The sequence below is a fragment of the Chanodichthys erythropterus genome, chromosome 5 (genome assembly GCF_024489055.1).
Source record: "Chanodichthys erythropterus isolate Z2021 chromosome 5, ASM2448905v1, whole genome shotgun sequence".
NCBI classification, from domain to species: Eukaryota; Metazoa; Chordata; class Actinopteri; order Cypriniformes; family Xenocyprididae; genus Chanodichthys; species Chanodichthys erythropterus.
In genome coordinates, this window is record NC_090225.1 from 14,162,924 (window position 1) to 14,184,731 (window position 21,808).

General features: G+C 39.3%; 1 protein-coding gene across 6 annotated transcripts in view; it reads left to right on the forward strand.

The window, feature by feature from the left end:
* The window catches only part of usp54a (ubiquitin specific peptidase 54a), a 56,396-nt gene extending 37,566 nt beyond the window's left edge, over positions 1–18,830 (forward strand). For 3 of the 6 annotated variants that reach the window (XM_067386156.1, XM_067386157.1, XM_067386155.1), the window contains 15 exons: positions 964–1,110; positions 1,684–1,833; positions 3,914–4,082; positions 5,276–5,455; positions 6,416–6,604; positions 6,876–7,413; positions 7,543–7,685; positions 10,131–10,292; positions 10,475–10,594; positions 13,276–13,438; positions 13,749–14,635; positions 14,766–14,893; positions 15,036–15,173; positions 15,807–16,023; positions 16,580–18,830. In XM_067386156.1, coding sequence (XP_067242257.1) covers positions 964–1,110; positions 1,684–1,833; positions 3,914–4,082; positions 5,276–5,455; positions 6,416–6,604; positions 6,876–7,413; positions 7,543–7,685; positions 10,131–10,292; positions 10,475–10,594; positions 13,276–13,438; positions 13,749–14,635; positions 14,766–14,893; positions 15,036–15,173; positions 15,807–16,023; positions 16,580–17,136 — 3,888 coding nt within the window. In that variant the 3' untranslated portion in view covers positions 17,137–18,830. The remainder of the gene's footprint in view (positions 1–963; positions 1,111–1,683; positions 1,834–3,913; positions 4,083–5,275; positions 5,456–6,415; positions 6,605–6,875; positions 7,414–7,542; positions 7,686–10,130; positions 10,293–10,474; positions 10,595–13,275; positions 13,439–13,748; positions 14,636–14,765; positions 14,894–15,035; positions 15,174–15,806; positions 16,024–16,579) is intronic. The other 3 variants (XM_067386158.1, XM_067386159.1, XM_067386160.1) reach the window with 3 other exon arrangements.
* The last annotated feature ends 2,978 nt before the right edge of the window (positions 18,831–21,808 follow it).

The window sequence follows — 21,808 nt, forward strand, 5'->3', positions numbered from 1 at the left end:
CTGTAGCAATAATGTATTAAATTGGCTAAAAATGATAGTAAAGACCTTTATAATGTTGCTAAAGATTTGATTCAAATAAATGCTGTTCTTTTGAAATTTCTCTTCGAAGAATCCTGAAAAAAATGTATCTGTTTCCACAAAAATATTTTGTTTTTAACATTGATAATGATAATAATAATAATAAATGTTTCTTGAGCACCAAATCAGCATATTAGAATAGTTCTAAATGATAATTTAAAGGGTTTTAAAATGTATTCAAATAGAAAAAATAGTTTTTAAATTGTAATAATTCATAATATTCATAATACTTCCTTGGTGAGTGTAAGAGACTTCTTCCAAAAATTGTATAGACCCAAAACTTTGAAACGGTAGTGTTAAGGCTTGTTTATACAGAAATGAAAAAAAAAGAAGAAGAAGAAGAAAAAAAGATACTTACTATTGGGGTAATAAGAATAAACTTAATTTAAAGGGAAAACAAGTTTGTTTCTTAACCCATTGGCAAGTAGTTTTTCCTCATTTAAATATATAATTTTTTTTTTTTTTTTATTTCTTTGATATTCATATAAGACATTCATACAACAATCAATCAGTACATTATTAGATTACATTATGCTAGTAGAAGTAAACGTTTTTTTGATATTGAACACTACAGCAGGATTTTCAGTATGAATTAAACACATTTGAAAGCTAAAGAACAAGGTGTACAGATCTGAAACAGACATGTTTTCTTGACCCTCAGGGGTGATGAAGACATGCTTCACATGCAACCTAAACACAAACAAACATACAGATTATGGGTGTGTGTATGTAATTTGTGAACTGTGTTAGGGTGACTTGTGTAAGTTCGGGCAGGGAGAATGAGAATACATAGTAACGGTGTGTATAAATGTTTCTGTGTGTTTTTCAATAAGCTCCAGTATGAAAAAGTCCTCTTTTTTTCCTCTCCCTTTTTCTTATCTACAGGGCAACTGTGGAGAGAAGCTCCGTATTCGACGTGTCCTGATGAACTCCCCAGAGATCATCACCATTGGCCTGGTGTGGGACTCAGACCACTCTGACTTGGCAGAAGATGTCATTCATAGCTTGGGCACTGTCCTGAGGCTCGGAGATGTAAGATATGCTCCTTACCAGTAGTCAAAATATCCCACAAACTACACTCAATGCTGCTGACATGAGTCAGATGATAGATGAACAAACCCACAGCCAAAAACAAAAACTTTTGACTGATATAGATGGTGATAAATGCAGTCAGGCTCAAAGCAGCAGTGCTGTGACTCTGAGATTACTGTGATGCACATGGGAATTACAGGCGGAACTTGTCGAACTTGTTGCATCAATGACAATGACTCACGCTTAAAAGCGACTGTCTACCACTGAGTTTACGTTTTCATAAGACACAGGGCATTCTAAGTGAGTTAACATTTCAATAAGTACCAGATTCATGTTTCGATGTGAAATGTAAACCTTTTTAAACAGGCGCAAACAAATGATTATTGTAAGCATCTAGAGATCAAGAGAGGTGTTTTGATGTTCTCTATCACAGATGTTTTTAGTGCCTTTGAAAGATCTCATGGTCACTTAAAATGTGTAATCTTTGTGTGCATCTACTTTGATGTGTGTGTATGTGAATGTGTATGTAAGTATAAGTAATAAATTACCTCTCCTCCTTTATTTCACCCATAGCTGTTCTACCGAGTGACGGAGGACAAGGCCAAACAGGCGGAGCTCTACCTGGTGGGCGTGGTCTGTTACTATGGCAAACACTACTCCACTTTCTTCTTCCAAACCAAAATCCGCAAGTGGATTTACTTTGATGATGCTCATGTTAAAGAGGTAATCATCTGGGCTTGGTGTAACCAGTAAATGTGAAAGACACAGCTCTTAGCTTGCTGGTTTGTCAGGGTTGTTCATATGGTTTTATTTATACATGCCCTTGTCTAATGTTCCTTGCGTGCTCTGTCCACGGGGAGTTTGTGTAGAACCATTAACTGGGATAGTCCAATGTGTTGGCTCGTTATTTAGCAGTGCCCCACAGGCTCCCAGCATGTGGTGTGTGGGTGGGTGAATGTATGTGTGTTTGCTCCGTTAGTGCTTGCGTGCTGCTTTACATAATTCGGCAGCTTGTTGACTCACCACTCAGGAGTGTGTGTGTGTGTGTGTGTGTGTGTGTGTGTGTGTGTGTGTGTGTGTGTGTGTGTGTGTGTGTGTGTGTGTGTGTGTGTGTGTGCGTGTGTGCGTGTGTGCGTGTGTGCGTGTGTGCGTGTGTGCGTGCGTGTGTGCGCGTGTGTGCGTGTGTGTGTGTGTGTGCGCGCGCGTGTGCAGGTATATGTGCACATGCCAGTAGCTCGCTCCATGTCAATAGTCAGTGCACATTATGGTCATAACATATAGACACGGTTCATACCTGAACATCAATGAGTGATGACTTATGCCGACAATATACTCTAGTGTTCAAAAGTTGTTGTTTTTTTCGTTTTTTTTTTTTTTTTTTTTTTTTTTTTTTTTTTGAAGGAAATTATTTCTTTTATTAAGCAAGGATGCCTTAAATTGATCAAAGGCGAAAGTAAAGACTTTTACATTGTTGCAAAGGATTTCTGTTTCAAATAAATGCTTCCAAATCACAGCTTCCACAACAATATTAAGCTGCACAATTGAAGACTGGAGTAATGGCTGCTGAAAATTCAGCTTTGACATCAAAGGAATAAATGACATTTTAAAACATATTACAATAAAAAAAAAAGCTATTTGCATTGTAATAATCAAATAAATGCAGCTTTGGGGATCATAAGAGACTTAAAAAATCTTAAAGACTTTTGAACTGTAAAAAAAAAAAAAAAATCATGTTATGTAGTGACTGATAACAGATAAATGGTAAATTTTATTTAAGTATTAAATAATAATGGTATTAAATAAAAAAATTCTATATTATATTTGCTAAATGAATGAAAAATAAAATATTTTATAATATATAGTATGACATATGGATATTCATTTTGAGATTTTCTGAAGATTACATTTAACATGTTATTAATTTTTTTGTGTTTTTACTGATTGTTTAAATAAGAATTGAGATGACAGCGAAGATAATCTAATTATAAAAATATAGGAAATGAACATGCACAATTAACTTTCCACAATATCAGCTGATACCAATCTCTAATATTGGTTGATGACTGATGTAGTACCAATATTGTAACTGTTGCCAAATTCCTGTAACTGTTGACATAGATCATTTGAACAAATAACTGTTATAATTTTTCTGAATAAAAACAGAGATAATTTGTTATGTCACTCAGAGGGGTGTGTCATTCCCGTAGTTCTGAACATGCAGGATTTTATCTTCATAATAGCAGTGCAGGACTGTGGATCCTGGACAGTTGCATACAAAGCAGCTTTTTTCGTAGAGTCTGGCAAGCCTATGCTGACCTGCACATGAGCTGCGCAGTGCTCTTACAAAAGCCCTCTGAAAACAAGGATATCCCACTATTGTTTACAACCCCAGCTGGACAGCGGCAGGGCGTGGCCTACAGAGAGAAACCGCCATGATAGTCCACCGCAAACAAACACACACACTAAAGCTCACTCGTTCATGCTTTCGTGCATGCTTGTCTGTTACTGTGGTAGCTCGGACATCCTGTCTTGTTATGGAGGGAGCGTAGCGAAAGTCGTCTATTTGAGAAGTTGGAGTCAGGGTAAGATTTGTTTGAAATGTGTCAGACTTGGGTTTCAGTCTCTTTGAAAAACTTTGTTTTTCAGGTATCCAGAACATTTTAACCTGGCCTCTACTTTTGTTTAGTTAGTAACATTTGGTTGAGATCTGTAGGGATTGATATTTTAAAATCTGTCAAATGTTTTATTTGAACTGCTTTAAAACTATACTTTCTCATTCTCGCTGTCATTTTCTTTCTCACAGATTGGGCCCAAGTGGAAGGATGTGGTGTCCCGCTGTATAAAGGGGCATTACCAGCCACTGCTGCTACTCTATGCTGACCCCCGGGGGACGCCAGTGTCAGCTCAGGATTTGGCCTCTCGCCTAGACCTTCATCACTACACTAAAGCATATTATGACAGTGAGGATTCAGGTATTTACACATCATCATAAGGCTAGTTTTAATTATAGAATTCACTTTATTTCTTTCATTGCTTCAGGAGCATGTTCTACACACATAATCACGTTTAATTCATGACAAAATTAGTAATATTTCATGTCTGATTATAATAATTATATCTGTGCATCAAGTTTTCTAAGGCTATTAGTGTAAAAAAAGATCCATTTAATTTTACAGGAAAAAAATCATCAGCTGTGGTTGTTTTTAACTGTATATATCATTAGGCCAATATTCAAATCTACTTGAAGTACTAAATTATGGTTTTCACCTTAAAATATATTGATGACCACTATGATAATATAGGTGGTATTAGAGTACATTGCAAGTGGCCTGTCCATAATACAAGGCCAATACTTGCGTGTTACAGTGTTTTGTCTTTGTGTGCATGACCTTGTGGACCGTTTATATACAAGATACTAAAAAAAAAAAAAAATGCAATAAACATTCACTAAATAACAAAATGTAGCACAAACTATCCTAATATACATTGCTGAAAACCAAAATATAAAGGAAGTACAATTATTTAAATAAAATATAGTCATATGTGATGTCATGCATGGCACTTCTGGGATTTTTTTTTATTTATTTTACTGTTTTTTAATATAAATTACACAGTAATTCATAGTTTTAACTTCAAAAACCCATAAATTACATACAAAAAAAAATACAGTAAAATTGCATATATGCAGCATTAAACCATTTACAGTTTTTCACCATATGTGACTGACGTTTACTTTTTTCACTCACCTACAGTTAATGGAGATTTTCAACAAAAGCCCAAAATCGGAGCTCAATCGGAGATATTTAAATATTAAAGGTTAAATATCTATCAAAGTCCTGAAGTGTGAAGTAGGTTTTGAGCGGACCTGCGACGGCAGACAGTTGTGTAGTGTGAAAGGAACAGCAATCCTGTGATTTTGAAACTCATGTAGTGTATAGGCGGCATTTGTGTTTGTGCTCTTTTGACCTGAGTAAACAACCACCCAAAATACTGTAGCAACCACCTAGCAATGCCCTGTCACCTCCCTAGCAAACTCCCTGGCTACCACCCACAAAATCTTAGTGTTCTCTGTGGGCAGTTGCCACTCACTCTTTTTTTGCTAAAAATGTAAAAAATCTCCAATTGGTAGCTTTAGTGATAAGCTTTAAATCTTCTGTTTTGTCAGGCCGTGAGCCATCAATTTCCAGCGATACACGGACAGACTCCTCCACAGACAGCTACAGCTATAAGCATTCACACTCCCACCATGAGTCTATGGCTTCCCATTTCTCCTCTGACTCCCAGGGAACCGTCATCTGTAACGCTGACAACGATTCTGCCTCCCACAGCAGCCTGGAAACCACAGGTACGTCAGTATATACGTTCACACTGAAATCAAACACAGTTTGGACACCATATTAGATATATTGACACTAGATGCATTGATCCATACAGTAGTCAATTCATCCTGCTTAGGGCTGCACAATTAGTGACCTGCCTTAGTGCTGTTATCAAATTGCAAAGGCTTTGATTTAATTAAATATAAATATGCACTGCGTGTTTCAGACTGAAGTGAGGCTCTGTGTTCATTTACACGTGGGCAGCACGTTATCCTGTGTTTTTAATGTCTCACTTCACAGTAAATGCTGCGCCACACAAAAAACTGCTCTGAGTTTGAGTCATTTCTAAGTAATTTTTTCCTGTTGTTGTTTTTTTTTTTTAAATAACATTAATGTTATAATGTTATAACATTAAGTTGCTTTCACTTTAAGACCTACAGAAATGTGCTGATCCAGTACTGACACACATCCCATAACTTTTTTCCCCCTGTTTTTTTACTTAAGAAATAACCACAAAGATGGACAATTTGGTCAATTTAAAATTTTAAAAGGATTACAAAAAAAGCGACAACATTTTTTTTTTTGCTTTGTATTCCTCAGTTGCAGAATCATGAAGAAAAAAAAAAAGAAAAAACTGGAGGGACTGAATATTCCTTATTTTGTTTCATATTTTTAGCAATAACAATAATCGCAATTAACAAATTATTATTGTTATTTTGTTTTTATGTATGTTTCAGTCATATATATATATATATATATATATATATATATATATATATATATATATATATATATATATATATATATATATATATAATCACAAAATATTTGGCCAAATTGTTCAGCCATACAAACAATCAAAGAAAACCTTTTTTTTTTTTTTTTTTTTTTTTTCAGAAAACTCACAATTATCTTTTCCCCTAATCGTCTCCTAGTCCTGATGCTCTACAACTCCAACAATAACTTTTGTTGTTTATTTTGTGAAGGTCCTTTGACTGACAGCGATCCAGTGCAACGCCACACTCTCAGAAAAGAGGGGGTCTTTGACAGAAAGGGAGGTGTTTTGGACCGTAAAAGAAGTGCCAGCAGGCCACGAAAACTGGAGGTCCGGAGTGATTCAAGAAGTCGTTGCTCTAAGACAGATGAGGTGTTATCTGCTGGCTACCACAGTGAAGGTATGTATTTAAACAATATAATGCTGTCACCAAACCACAATACAAAATACAAATAATTGTGTTATTTTAATGGAACCCAGGTTAACAATCCGTAACTGTGGTCAGTTGATTGATGCTCTGACAGATCATTATAGGATCGAATAGCATGTTGGGCAATAAATGTGAGCTGCATTAGTCATCACTGTTGCTTGTACTGGCTGTGTACAGTAATATTAGGTTATGTAAGAATAACATTTCCTCTTCTTTTTTTTCCATCATTTCTCTCTAACAGGCGAGACTTTAAAAGAGCAGCAGGTTCCTCGCTCCCTACCTAAACCCAGCTCCAGTCGACTTAGAGACTTTAAAGAGACTATGAGCAACATTATCCATAACCGACCTCTTTCTGCATCGTCCTCGGGCTCAGTTTGCCCACCTGACTCCAGCGCTAAGGCCCAAGACTGGGAAGCTGACAGCACCAGCAGTGAGTCCAAGTCCAGCTCCTCTGGAGGGCGATACCGTCCGCCCTGGAAGCCTCGGCGTGAAGCCCTCAATATCGATAGCATCTTTAGCAGGGAACGGCGCAAGCAGGCCGGGTACAGTCCGCTAGGAGCTCTGTTGCCTGAAGACACCGGGCCTCAGGGGGACTTGGCGGCATCCATGGAGCACACCACCTTGCGAGACCTGCCAGGACTCCTGAGACGAGGGTCAGAGCAGCCCCCACGACTTATCCAGAGGATGGAGAGTGGCTATGAGAGCAGTGAGAGGAACAGTAACAGCCCCGTCAGTCTGGACATGCCCGTTAGCGAGGGCACTAGTAATGGCACGCACAGGTATGATGCAAAAATGTTTATCAGAACTCATAAGGATCTTTGTTGGCACATTATTCATCTCTCTCTCTCTCTCTCTCTCTCTCTCTCTCTCTCTCTCTCTCTCTCTCTCTCTCTCTCTCTGTTTTCCAGCTTACAAGAAGGAGGAAAGAAAAAGCCTCCACCTGAAGCCAACCCGTCATGGAAAACTGTACCTGTCACCAAATCCAAGAGCAGCAGTGCCCTACTGCAGGATGTCAAAGCGTCAGTCAAGGGCACCAGTCACATGAGTTTAGGTGTGTACAGTGTGATCATGTGTGTTTATAGTCGTCATACAGCCATCATGTGGGTGATTTCACCTGTTCTTTTCCTTAGGGCATGAATCATTCTTTCCAAATGTTTAAACTAGGTGTCACATGGCTTTTTTTTTTTTTTTTGCTGTTTCAGTAAATGGACTTATACTAAGCAAGCAGTATTAAGCAGAATGAAGTGGAATCAGTGGCCAAATACATCCTGTTCCTTTCTGTGAAACGTTATCTCTGTATATCTGTTATGTAAACTGAGGAACATGAATCTGCCCTGGAGAAATATCAACTGCTATATTTGTTTGTGCTTCTCCATGTGACCAGAATAGATATGTTTGGCCACTGTCTATGGTGTGATATATATATAAAATAATACATATATATAATTTTTTTTTTTTTTTTAAACTATGTGCCTCTTAGGCTGATTTCACTCTGCAAAGCTAAATGCATAGACTTTTTTAATGGAGAATGTTTCAGAATTAAGAGGAGAATCAGATACAAGGGGTTTAGATATAATCATTATTTAGTATTATTTATATATTATTATTTATTGATATTATAAATAAGCTTTTCAATTGTTTTATTTTGTTTCAGCTTTCAGTAACCGAAAGCCATTTTCAGTTGTTATAGTTTTCTTTCTGCACAATAACAACACTGTATGCAAGTCAGGTGACATTGGAAAGTTGGATGCCAAAAAAATCTCATGTTTTTAGGGTTTTATTTTTTACATGCATGCAACAAGGTCCAGTCTATGTTCTGGCTGTCAGTGAAAAAAACAGAATTAGTTGACAGTGTAAATGGAGCAATGGATCATCACAGTGTTTCCTTAATACATTCCAAAAAAGGTGGGACACTATAAAAATTTGAATTGTGAATAAAAACAGAATGCAATGATGTGGAAGTTTCAAATTTCAATATTTTATTCAGAATACAACATAGATGACATATCAAATGTTTAAACTGAGAAAATGTATCATTTTAAGGGAAGAATAAGTTGATTTTAAATTTCGTGGCATCAACACATCTCAAAAAAGTTGGGACAAGGCCATGTTTACCACTGTGTGGCATCCCCTCTTATGTTTATAACAGTCTGAAAACATCTGGGGACTGAGGAGACACGTTGCTTAATTTTAGGAATAGGAATGTTGTCCCATTCTTGTTTAATACAGGCTTCTAGTTGCTCGATTGTCTTAGGTCTTCTTTGTCGCATCTTCCTCTTTATGATGCACCAATGTTTTCTATGGGTGAAAGATCTGGACTGCAGGCTGGCCATTTCAGTACCCGGATCCTCCTCCTACGCAGCCATGATGTTGTAATTGATGCAGTATGTGGTCTGGCATTGTCATGTTGGAAAATGCAAGGTCTTCCCCGAAAGAGGCGACGTCTGGATGAGAGCATATGTTGTACTAGAACTTGGATATACCTTTCAGCATTGATGGTGCCTTTCCAGATGTGTAAGCTGCCCATGCCACACGCACTCATGCAACCCCATACCATCAGAGATGCAGGATTCTGAACTGAGCGCTGATAACAACTTGGGTTGTCCTTGTCCTCTTTAGTCCGGATGACATGGACATGGTGTCCCAGTTTTCCAAAAAGAACTTCAAGTTTTGATTCGACTGACCACAGAACAGTTTTCCACTTTGCCACAATGAGCCTTTAAATGAACCTTGGCCCAGAGAAAATGTCTGCGCTTCTGGAACATGTTCAGATATGGCTTCTTTTTTGACCTATAGAGTTTTAGCCGGCAACGGCGAATGGCACGGTGGATTGTGTTCAGCGACAATGTTTTCTGGAAGTATTCCTGAGCCCATGTTGTGATTTCCACTACAGTAGCATTCCTGTTTGTGATGCAGTGCCGTCTAAGGGCCCGAAGATCAGGGGCATCCAGTATGGTTTGCCAGCCTTGACCCTTACGCACAGAGATTGTTCCAGATTCTCTAAATCTTTGGATGATATTATGCACTGTACATGATGAAAACTTCAAACTCTTTGCAGTTTTTCTCTGAGAAACTCCTTTCTGATATTGCTCCACTATTTTTCGCCATAGCATTGGGGGAATTGGTGATCCTCTGCTCATCTTGACTTCTGAGAGACACTGCCACTCTGAGAGGCTCTTTTTATACCCAATCATGTTGCCAGTTGACCTAATAAGTTGCAAATTTGTCCTTCAGCTGTTCCTTACATGTACGTTTAACTTTTCCGGCCTCTTATTGCTACCTGTCCCAACTTTTTTGGAATGTGTTTCTCTCATGAAATCCAAAATGAGCCAATATTTGGCATGACATTTCAAAATATTATCTATATTCTGTTGTGAATAAAATATAAGTGTATGAGATTTGTAAATTATTGCATTCCATTTTATTTATAAATTTGTACAGTGTTCCAACTTTTTGGGAATCAGGTTTGTATTATAATGTTTGTGTTTGTGTGTAGCAGGTGAGGGCCGCAGTGAACTGGATGAGCTACAGGAGGAAGTTGCTCGCCGGGCCAAAGAGCAAGAATTACAGAGGCGAAAGGAAAAGGAGAAAGAGGCGGCCTTGGGCTTTAATCCCAGACCCAGCAAGTTCATGGATCTGGACGAGCTCCAGAACCAAGGTACGGTGTCAGTGTGCCATGCAAGGGTGAAGGGAGTGGCTCTGTCTCCGGATGCATTTCTTGGGTTTCTGCTGTGGTTTAGCATTTGGGCTTGGGACTGCACGTGTATGTGTGTGTATGAAACGCAGGTGTGCTGGTTTCTGTGCTGAAAAGTGCTATGCTATGATGTTTGTCACCTGCAGGGAAAGGGGAAGGCTTTGAAAGGTGTGTGTTGGAGGCAGAGACTCTGTTAGACCAATCTCTGAGGTTGGAACAGGCAGGAGAGGTGGCCACCGCTCTGTCTGTGGTTAACGAAGCAATGTGTAAGTAATCCTGCCCTCAGCCTGCTTCTGCTATCACTACTGCCATGAGTTTGTGTGTCTGTACATCTCTGTGTTTGAGTGCGTTTGTTTCAATATAGAGACTCTCTGTAATGCAGTGCTGTCAAACACCAGATACACATTGATTAAATATTCCTGTCTGTCTTAAGACAATAGTAGGGTCATGGTTTAAGTCTGTATTTACTGCTTATTTTTACTGGATTTTGGCTGTGAGGTCATAATGATATAAGCCAGTTTGCCTGTAACCAGCAGCCCTAAAGAAAATGGGTCTGGCCCAACACTATGGCAACCTTTCATTATGAATTCTGCATATAGTATTGATGTGATGTGTATCCATGTTGAGATCTGCGTCAGCCAATAAGTATTTCTGCTGGCTGATAAACAAAAGTTGTTTGCCTTTGGGCCAGTTCCTAAACCTGGATTGTCATTGAATAACAAATTTTGTTTCTTGTTTTTAAAAATAGTAATAAAAAAATTAGTTCAGTTAAAATAATTAAAAACCCATTTTTTAATAAATTTGACCATATTAATATATTTATTACATTTCAACATTAGGTGTTGTATTGAAAAACCCATATCGGCTTACTCTACTAGTCACTACGTGATACACAGCCTCAAGCATTTATTTTATCATAACTGGATTTGACCAGTCAGAATCTGGTAGCTGGATTCATGAAACATTCTTAAGAATGAAATTCTTAACTACAATCTCATTCTTATTTCCTAACTTAAGAATATATTGTATTCCCAAAAACATTTCTTTAGAATGTTATTTTTTTTATATTTATTTTTTTTAGATTGCTCTAAAGAAAAGCTTTGAACTGAATAGGGAACTTGTTTTTAATTTTATAGCAGCATTCAGCAGATTTGAAAACAGATTTGATACAGAACAAATTCAATCTAGAAAGAGCACATGAAAGACAGAGCACAAATAAATACAACAGACTGCTCCATCTTGTTCCAGGCTCATTAAAAATTTAAAATTTAGCATGAAATTAAAATTCACTCTATTTTATAAATGCATATTAGATCTTATATATATCTTAAGCAATTCATCCGTACATATGTTTAATTAAAAAATAAACTAAAAATAAAACATTGACCTTGTAATGTTTAATCAAAATGTAGTAACTGGTCCTTCTGGTGAAAAATGTCAGGCTTCTTTCTGGAGACGTATACAGGATTTCTCCAATAATTTAGTCCACTTAAACCCCGCCCCTGCAAGCTCGCGTTCACCCACCTCCACTTTTGAGTTCAACGCCTCCATCTAAAATCCAATCAATGCATAGAACCAAGTCCCTGGATTTCGTAATCTGTTAAACTTGGATGTACGTCATGATATGAAAGAAAAGATGCTATTTCCATTGCATCACAAGCTGAAAATACATGCCACGTTAGAGTGCTAGACTTCCATCACTTCAGTTGTAATGAAAATGGTGTGCCTGCTTAATATGATTATTACTATAATCTGCAGGCAGACCAAAATGATGGAGATATATCTAACTGCGGAACCACATGTCACAGCAGTCTGAGGACAACAGCACCAGGCCAGTAGTGTCAGACCTGAAGTTAGGGTGATGTTGTTGATCGTGTAACCCACCCCAACCACTAACCCTACCCTTTACTAACCTTACTAAATGCGAAACCCACCAAACCATTAAACCTACCATTAATGATGCTATAAGCTCCACCCCAACACTGGTGTGAGACTGCTGACCTGGAGCTGCTGTGATGTATGGTTCTGCTGTTCTGCAGTTGGTTGTTATTGAAAAGATGGATTTTAAAGTGTTTTTCATTGAGTTCATCAGCGAGTCTTCCAAAGCATGCCATTTTCTTCTTAAGAAAAATAAGAATTTTTCAAGACTTACACTTGGGTCTATTCTTATAAACTCCTTAGAATTTATCTTAAGAAACTTCCTAAGTTTGTTCTTAGGATTTTTGTGAATCCAGCCCCAAGACCAGAGCTATCAGTTTTATAAATGTCAATAAAAATGTTGTCTATGTCTTTCTGTCTTTGATCAATGTGAAAGGCTTTACTTACCAATATTATTTTTTGTCTGTCTGTCTGTCTTGTGTATGTCATACCCTGAGGTTTGTCACTTATGGGGTGTTCACATGCACAAACATGCACACACAGACACACACACGCGCACACACACACACACACATACGATCTCACACCTTCCATGGCCTGGCCCCTGTGTGTTACCTACACCTCACTCCCCCACCTGCCTCAGTTTCCAGAGCCTCTCTAGGGTTGGGTAGATTGCAGCTTTATGATGATGAAAGTACTGTCGTTCTGTAATTATTTATAATTAATTATACTGCGATGCGGTGTTAGGCTCGGGTAATTTGCTTTTCTTTTAGTTCAGTGGCTGTCTGAACTACAAATCATTTTGATTTAAGTCAACTTCATTATAATTTAATCATTTTGTGCTTCAGAGAATTTAACATTTGTGTAAGGATTTTACTAGGTTCCCCATCTCCCCTATTTGTGTGACCCTCCCGTCAACCCCTTCCCCATAATTCAGTCAAACATCAAGATCCTTTTAATTTCAGTTCCTTGTAATGTTTGCATGCACCCCATGACTCGGCTCTTTATTTTCTGCATCTGTTACATTTTTTCTTTTGCCTATTTTTGTTTTGTTTTGTTTGCGTTGTAGCTAAACTCAGGCATACCTTGCATGAGAGCAGCGCTAACGCTCAGGGCAGGATGCAAAAGTGCATGAGGAGAGCACGAGGTCTGCAGCAGCGCATGCAGCAGCAGCAGCAGGAACTGCAGCAGAAGCAACAGGAGGAAGAGAAGGAACAGAAACAGCCCCTCAGGTACCTGCTGCTGGCTGCGGTTGTGTATGTGTGTGTGTGTGCTCCAGGAGCCCCGCACACAGGAAGAGGAAACATGCATTTTGCCTTAAAAAATAACGATCATTACTGTTGTAAGTTGCTTGGAGGATTGAATGTCAGGTTAGCGTAAGAGACCATGTTGCAACGCGCTGCCCAGGTAATGTCACTCTTTTAGAGAGGCTGAAATAAATCTGTATGCTGCATGACAATAAGAACTGGTGCAAGATACTGACTCACAGGTTCACGGTTTATTATCAGAAACTCATTGTTATTTTTTATGTTCTGCATTCAGTGAACAGTCTGTCCCGGTCCAAATACTTCTGACAAATGTTAAAGAAGAGGATGAGAAGGCAGTTTCAGAAGATGCATTAAGACCACCGTCACCTCTCCACATGAAACCTCAGTCTATAAATAAACCAATTTCTGAAGCCCCTGGACCTCCTGTCTCCTCCTACCATGCAGACACACTTTCTCAGCAGCAGGGCAGCACAGGAGACAACTCCAGTCCTCTTGCTGTTACAGAGAATGGGCCGCACTCACACACATGGGGCCCCAGAGACCCTGTAACTATCACAAACTCTCTTGTACAAACTGCTAGTAAATGCAGTTCTGCCACTGTGCCTGTTATTGCAGTGAATGGCTGCAAGTCCTCTGTTCCACTCAATACACCCTCTGGTCCAACTAATTTCAGTGCCCGTCACACCCCTTCCATCTCTGATCTCTCCAACTCTGGGGAAGGACTGCAAAACCCACCTCGACCTCCGTCTCTTCATGGGCTAACCCACGCGCCCCACAGCCATGCTTCTGAATCCTGTCAAAAATCACTCCCGGCACACTCACGTAATTGGTCCTGTCGCAGTCTGGAACGTCCTGATCGCCGTCCTAATGTGATGGACTCCTCCCCGTACTCTCCAGCAGACGTCTGCTCCCCCTCATCCCCCTGTCCTCCATCCCTTTCATCACCAGTACTGGAGCAGCATCCAGCCAGCCCTATGCCCGTGGAGAGGTGGGCCGAGAATGTCAATCGATACTACAATTCCCAGAATTTTGTGCGGTCGGGACGAGGCTCACCCTGTGAGGAGCTGTCTGAGCTGGACTCACTTTATCAGGCCAGCTTGAAGGCTCCCAGCATGCCCCGAGCCCCACGGGGACCCAGCCCTCAGCTTGCCAGCAGAACAGGTAATTTCGAACAAGACCTCACTTGGGATCCATATAACTCTTTATACATATGAGTATAACTCTTTTACATTTAATAAAGTCAAAATGATCTTGTTGTCGTTGTTTACTTATTTTATATATAATTTACTAGGTCCCGCTGCTTCTCGTAAGCACACCTCTGGATTCTCTGCCACACTTGGCCGTTCTAAAACCCCCACAGCAGAGATCGAGAGGAGCGCCTACAGGACGCCAGCATATAGCACTAAACCTCTTCAGAAGGTGAGTTGGCACACATGCATTTTCTCAGTAGTATTTATAGTATTGAAGTGTGTGTAAGATGTGTGTATAATTGTGCAGAACTTTCTTACTGTTGATAATGATATGAAACGCTAATGCAGTGTGTCATTATGTGTGTGTGCAGCCTGTGTCTGCTGCTGCCTATGATGCACCACTGGGTGAGGATGAATCATACAGTGCCGAGAACCTGCGACGAATTGCTCGGAGTCTCAGTGGGACTGTCATTGGAGGACGGGCTGATGTACCCTCATCTCGCAGCTTTGTGGGTGTTTCACAATTTAAAGTCAATTGGTCAAGCACTCAAACCACATATTATGCAGTCAAAATACATTAGCAACATCTAATTTGCTACAAAATTAGCTTTCAAGTACTTTTTCTCTGTATATGTAAAATGCAACATCATGGTTTAGTAATTGCAGTTTTAAATGTTTGCAAACTCATTTTGAAAGAGGAATACTGCCACCTGGTGTGACTGTAGTGAACACAATAAAACTGCAAAACATAGAGCAGTGGTTTTCAAACTTTAACAGGTGCCATACCACTTCAGCTGCAAAACTGTTTTTGTTAGTTATAATTTAACTCATTTAGTCATTTTATTTTATTTATTTATTTAAATCAGCCAATCATCACAGACCTTTTGGTTTCCTTTCTGGACCACCGGTAGTCTGCGGACTCCAGTTTGAGAACCACTGATGTAGAGCTTAAGTTGTAGTTATTTTAATTTTGATATTTCCTACAATTGATTTGTCCATCTATTTTGTTACCAATTGTTTTGTGTTTTTTTTTGGTTTTGTTTTAATTTCTTGTCATTTCTGTCCTTGTCTGGCTGGGTCTTACTTTCACATTGTCTCCTCACTCATTCCTTTCATTCCTCTTTTTTATTTCTTCCATAAAGGACCCCCATGTCTCCAGGATGTCCAAGCATGTGAACGTGCAGCCCCCCACACGTCGCTCCACCACCTCCCTGCATGTTTTACCCCCTCCTTCCCACAATCCTCCTATGTTCCCTCACGAACCACAGCCCCAATACCTTCACCCAAGCCACCGCCACCATCCCGCCCCTCTCTCACACCTGCACCAGCAGACACTGAGGCCTTCTCATGGACAAACAGGTAACCATCTCACCCCACCCGCTTGTTCAGCCTTGTTCAATGCCACAGACACAGATGCCAGAGACTGCCGTCTTTGTTGTCTGTGGTCTTGCGTTCTAACAGTTTTGTTGGTAAACTGGTCAAAGGACCACTTATGAGGTTTGATGATTCATCTTACAAGTTGCATTCAGTTTGACTGTTTAACCATTTCCTGTCCACTGATTGCTTTTTTTTTCTGATAAAAATTGTGATTGTAATTTTAAAATGTGTCTTAAGGTTTGCTGTACTTGATGATGATAATATAATAATAATAATAATAATAATCAGTATTATTACTAAATAAAAATATGAAACAAAATAAGAAATATGGCTGCTATAAGCTTCTCGTGTGTAAAAGTGCAGTGCTGCTGTTCACTCTGAAACACACAGATCATATATTTATTTAATCACATCCTAATAATCAAACTTGGCCTTAATCATGATTTGTAATCAAAGCTGTCCTGGGGACCCCCCCAGGACAGGTTTGAGAACCACTGCTTTGAACAACAACTCAAATAATCTTCAATGCTCTTTGCAGGAGATTGCCAAAAGGCCAACAAGTTTCTGGCTGTGCTTGACCGGGGTGAAGTGTTCTCCTGTGAAAACTACCACAACGTCGCACTGAACTACGGCACCCTTCCACGGGCCCTCCGTAAGTCAGCTTCATCTGGGCCCCCAGTGCACCAAGCGAGGTCAGGACCCTCAGTGGGCCCAGGGCCCCGGAACTACCCAGACGCAGCCTATGCCACACTGTCCCACCCTCACCGTGCAACAGCATCTAGTAGAACAATGGATGGTTTTTACAGACATCCACAACAACAATCTGCTTCAACCACCCCAACCCCGCATTACTCGAGCCATCATCACCGGCACCTAGAGCCACCAGCCCAACCCCTTCGCCTCGATGTGCCCCCCGAGAGGGACTGGAGGGCTGGAGGCACTCATGTCTTCCCCAGGACAGAACCACGTGGTGGACTGTCTCGTGGCCCTCCTGTTTATATATGTGGGCTGTGCAAGCAGAGCCCGGCTGAGCCAAATAGAAGCTACTGCCAGACCTGCAGAGCCCATATGAACCACTACAGGATGACCAGCTGAGTCATGCTGGAGATGCATCCTTCAACACACTCATTCTCTGTCTTGAAAGACCCCATGCAAATTCTGTGAAGCTCTTCACACAGCAAAAAGCAGGAAGTTTTTTTTTAGCTGCTTTGGCTAAAGTGAAAGACAATGACTTTCATGGCTGCTTTGGCTCAGACATGAATGTGAGTGGGGAGTGGTCATTTTTTGAAACCATATTTTAAATGCAGCTGCTGCATTTAAACAAGGGATGAAGGACGTCACTCCCTACGCTATTACCTACAGTAAATGTTTCCACTGCTAATTCACTTCCGGTGGGTTAAGTTCACTTTAATTGGCCACGATCGCAGCATAAAGCTGTGAAGAACAAAGCACTTTACTGCAATGGATGCCACAATGACCGCATCTTAATTGACAGGAACACACAAAACGACAAGACTGACAAACTTTGCCTGCTGATATAGAGTGTCTGCTTCGTATATGCACAAATACGCTTTAGATTTCAAATAGCATTTCAAGCTAACCTTACTTAGTTCTGTGATTGTAATTTAACTATGTTAACTCAAGTTTAGTGCACTTCAGAAGTGTTAAGTTAGAAGCGTTTCTCTGTTGTAACTTCTCCCATTTTTATGGGAAAACAATGGTTGTGTAACTACTTCATTTAGAGGGCTGTAACGTCAGTGTGTAAGTAATCAAAGGTACATCAGATTCCTCCAGTGTACCAACAGTCAACTTTCAAAAACCTCATTGGCATTTGTGTCTATATTTTTGTGTACAGTATTGTTCTGCCCGATAGTAGCACCAACACCTGTTGTGATCTTTTTTTTTTTCTTCTTTTTTTTTTTACATTTTGTAGTAGCAGCAGTTTAACTATTTTGATTTATACAGTATATCCTACATTAACTGTTAAGTGCAAAATTATTTCATGGTTGTTTTAAGACTTTGAAACAGATATTGAAAACAGAAGGACAGAACTGTCTGCAGTGCCTTGGTTTGTGAAAGGCAACATAACTGGGTGCCAGTGTCCATTTTATAGATTTACAGCCATATAATAATGCTTATTATAATAGTGCTAAATTCAAGAAATGCAGTTCAAAACAAGATAATTTCACTTTTTTCCCCCCACTGGAGAATGAATACGTTTTATATTCATTTTATTTAATTTCTTGGACGATGTTGAGGTGAAACTTGTGGCCTGAGATGTTTAGTTTAGTTGTAGTCTTACACATTGAAAGTGTTAAGAGAGTCTGTCAGCTGTTAGCTGAGTTTGATGGTGCAATGTGCCATTTCATGGAAATCAAAGTGTTACCTGCTCATCTTGAAACAGGGCCAAACATTTTTTTCATAAATTGTAGAGCATGTCAAATACCTCAACCAATCACATGCTCTCTTATTTTTATTTCAGTACAACAGTTTTGCATGTAAATCAGGACCTAACGGTGAATCAGAGTGCCTCTGCATTGAATTCTCACTTTTTTTGCTTGGCCAATATGCAGTGCAACACTGCCCTGGCATGATTACTGACAGAACATGGATCTGTGACTGATTTACCCTTTTCTTTGTGAAATAAATCTAAACAGATATGGCAAAAAAGCAAGGCTGTATATAAGTGTGTATAGATATTCAGTCTTTGACCTTAAGTACAGATGGATTTGGATTTGATGTACATGCTGTGCTAGAAATGAAACTTGTATTTTTGCAATAAAGTTATATTAAGCTCCAATCAGGAGCAGAACACTGTACCTTTTTTCCGACTGCCTTTTATCCATCTAACCATTCATCTGTCCTTCCATCATCCATCCATCTATCTGTACATCCATCGAACGGAATAATACCATACACACATACAGCAATCTCTATAAAATTGATTTTGAAAATATCCAGTATTCAAGATCCCTTTTCTAATTCAAACCGATCCTAATCTCCAGCCTGAAGATTTCAAAAGGATAGACATTTTTATGATAGGATCAAAAAGTAACAAAAATCTGATGTCTGTGTACATGTGCTACTGTTAAAGGTGCAATAGGTGATTCTCTTCAGAAACATTTTTTATGCTGATTGAAAGTTCTCTCATATCCTATCCCATTCACTGTTAAGTGGTCTAAATTTATAAACATATATCATCTGTGGAAGGCGTAGGGCCATAAAATGTTCATTCAATCACTGTGTTCTAACAAAATGATAGCATGTGTTCCCAGTCAGTCAACATGTGTTTACATACCACTGCACAGCCTGTTCATGCAGGCATCATACGTCAGCGCATTTCTTGTATGCTGTGCAGAGTCAGAACGAGAATAGCGAGAAGAACTTTCCTTCTGACAAGTGGCACTGGAAAAGTATCGACCAAAAGAAAGACTGTCTTAGAAAGGGCTACAATGAAAAAGGCTGTATCATTAATGAGCTAATACCCCGAATTAATATTGGTGTTGCTTTTCCACGTGGGAGTCAAAGGGTCTGAATTATTTTTATGTTTTCAAAGTTAGAAGCAAACTACAACATCCACACCTTTGGATTCATAAGGCACCACCAGATGTTTTGAATATTGTTTTGGAGTCTTGCTACAAAGAAAACGTTTCCTCCAATGAAAATACCCTCAGTGTCTGAGCGGGTATTGTGCATGCCATCCTTAGCACGAAAGATAGTTTTGTGTTGTTACTTCACTTGATATTCTGACAACATTGTATTTTTGCTGAAATACTATCACCTTTCTGGTTATAAAGACAGTGTTGGTGTTTTTGTGCTCAAAGCTGTCCCGTTAGAAAGGTCCAATATATAATTTGCTGCATCTAATTTTTAAAAATTCTCCATTTTTAAAAAGTTGTTTACATTCGTTATTGCAGTACTGAAAATCAATGTACTGTAAATTTTGACATGATGTCATCCAATTTCTCTGATCATCTCGCTTCTGGTCTGTGCACGTTCGTGTGTTTTTGAGGAGGCGTGGCTTTGGACAGGAAGGGTGGGATGTACGCTTTCAATAGGTTGTTTACACATGACGTCACTGGCTGGCGTGAAATGCAGATGGAGGGCAAGAAATGATTTTCATTTGTTTTCTGGAGTAGAAGGATGTCCATGCCCAGTTGCATAAAGCACCTTAAGTGTAATTTTCCTTAGTATAGCATATGTTTTGGAAAACTTGACCATTAGTGTTACAGGGAGCGAGCAGGTTTGGGCTCTTTATATGATAAACATTTTAATTTTGAAGCATTTATTCACATGAACATTGAGCAAATTACATATGTAGCATAACCTATCTCTATTAACAAATAATGTGTCCATGTCAACAATAGAATTTTATAACGGCAAAACCTGGGTCACTGTTGTGAAACACTTAAAGGTTAAAGGGATTACCTGTTATATCATAATGTATATGTAATACCTTTAAGTCATTCCTAGGGCTGGGCGATATATCGCATGAGATTGTCACGTGCATTTCGTCAGTAAAGCCGGTTCCCTGATTACTGCTAAATCGCCATCACCTGCTTTCAAATGAAGCGGCATTTAATAGACAGAGCCGTAGTTCTCTGACAAGCTGCGCAATATCGCGTTCATTATCGCAGATGAATCGCCTTCAATAATGAACGCGATATTGCGTAGTTTGTCAGTGAACTACGGCTCTGTCTATTAAATGCCGCTCCATTTGAAAGCAGGTGATGGCGATTTAGCGGTAATCAGGGAACCGGCTTTACTGACTTATGCGCCCAGCCCTAGTCATTCCCATAGATAAGGGGAAAATCAGACTTAAAATCTCATACTTGAGGAAAAAACTTGAGTTGCGTTAGTTAGTGCCGATAGCCTTGTAGGTAACACACCAACATATGGTGCTGTTGTTCTTTGGGTGACATGAGTTCAAGTCCTGGCTTGTGGACTTCTATAGAATAATAGGCACAAATAAAAGGCAAAAATGCAACAACAACAAAAAAGAATCTTTAAACTGATGCTGGTTAAGCTCCATCCACAGACAGAATAGAAGGTGTTGTTTGGTTACGAGATTGCAATGGTGATCAGTTTTATTCGGTTTTGAGATTTCAATGATGGTCGGTTTTGTTTTGTTTCAACATCTCAATGATTGTTGTTTTTTTTTTCCATTTAGAGATCATCAATGATGGGCGGGTTTTGTTCCGTCACAAGATTTCAATGACAGATTTTTTTAATCGGTTACGAGATATCAATGATGTGTGTTTTATTCGGTTGTGAGATTTTGAGATTTCAGTGACGGACAGTTTTATTCGGTTGTAAGATTTCGAAATTTCAGTAACGGATGGTTTAGTTCAGTTATGAGATCTTAATGATTTTCGGTTGTGTTCCTTCACGAGATTTCAGTGACTGTAGGTTTTATTCGGTTACAAGATTTCAATGATGTCTGTTTTATTCGGTTGTGAGATTTCGAGATTTCAGTGATGGATGGTTTTGTTCGGTTAGGAGATTTCAATGACGGGCGGTTTTGCTGGGTTACGAGATGTCAGTGACGGTCGGTTTTGCTGGGTTACCAGGTCTCAATGAAGATCAGTTTTATTAAGTTACGAGATCTCAATGATAGTCTTTTTTAGTCTGTTACGAGATTTAAGTGGCGGTCAGCTTTCAAAAGTTAAGAGCTTTCAAAAGCTCTTAAGCTTTTTTTTTCCTTCGCTCTCTTACAAGATTTCAAAGACAAAGGCGATCGGTTTTGTTCCGTCACGAGATTTCACTG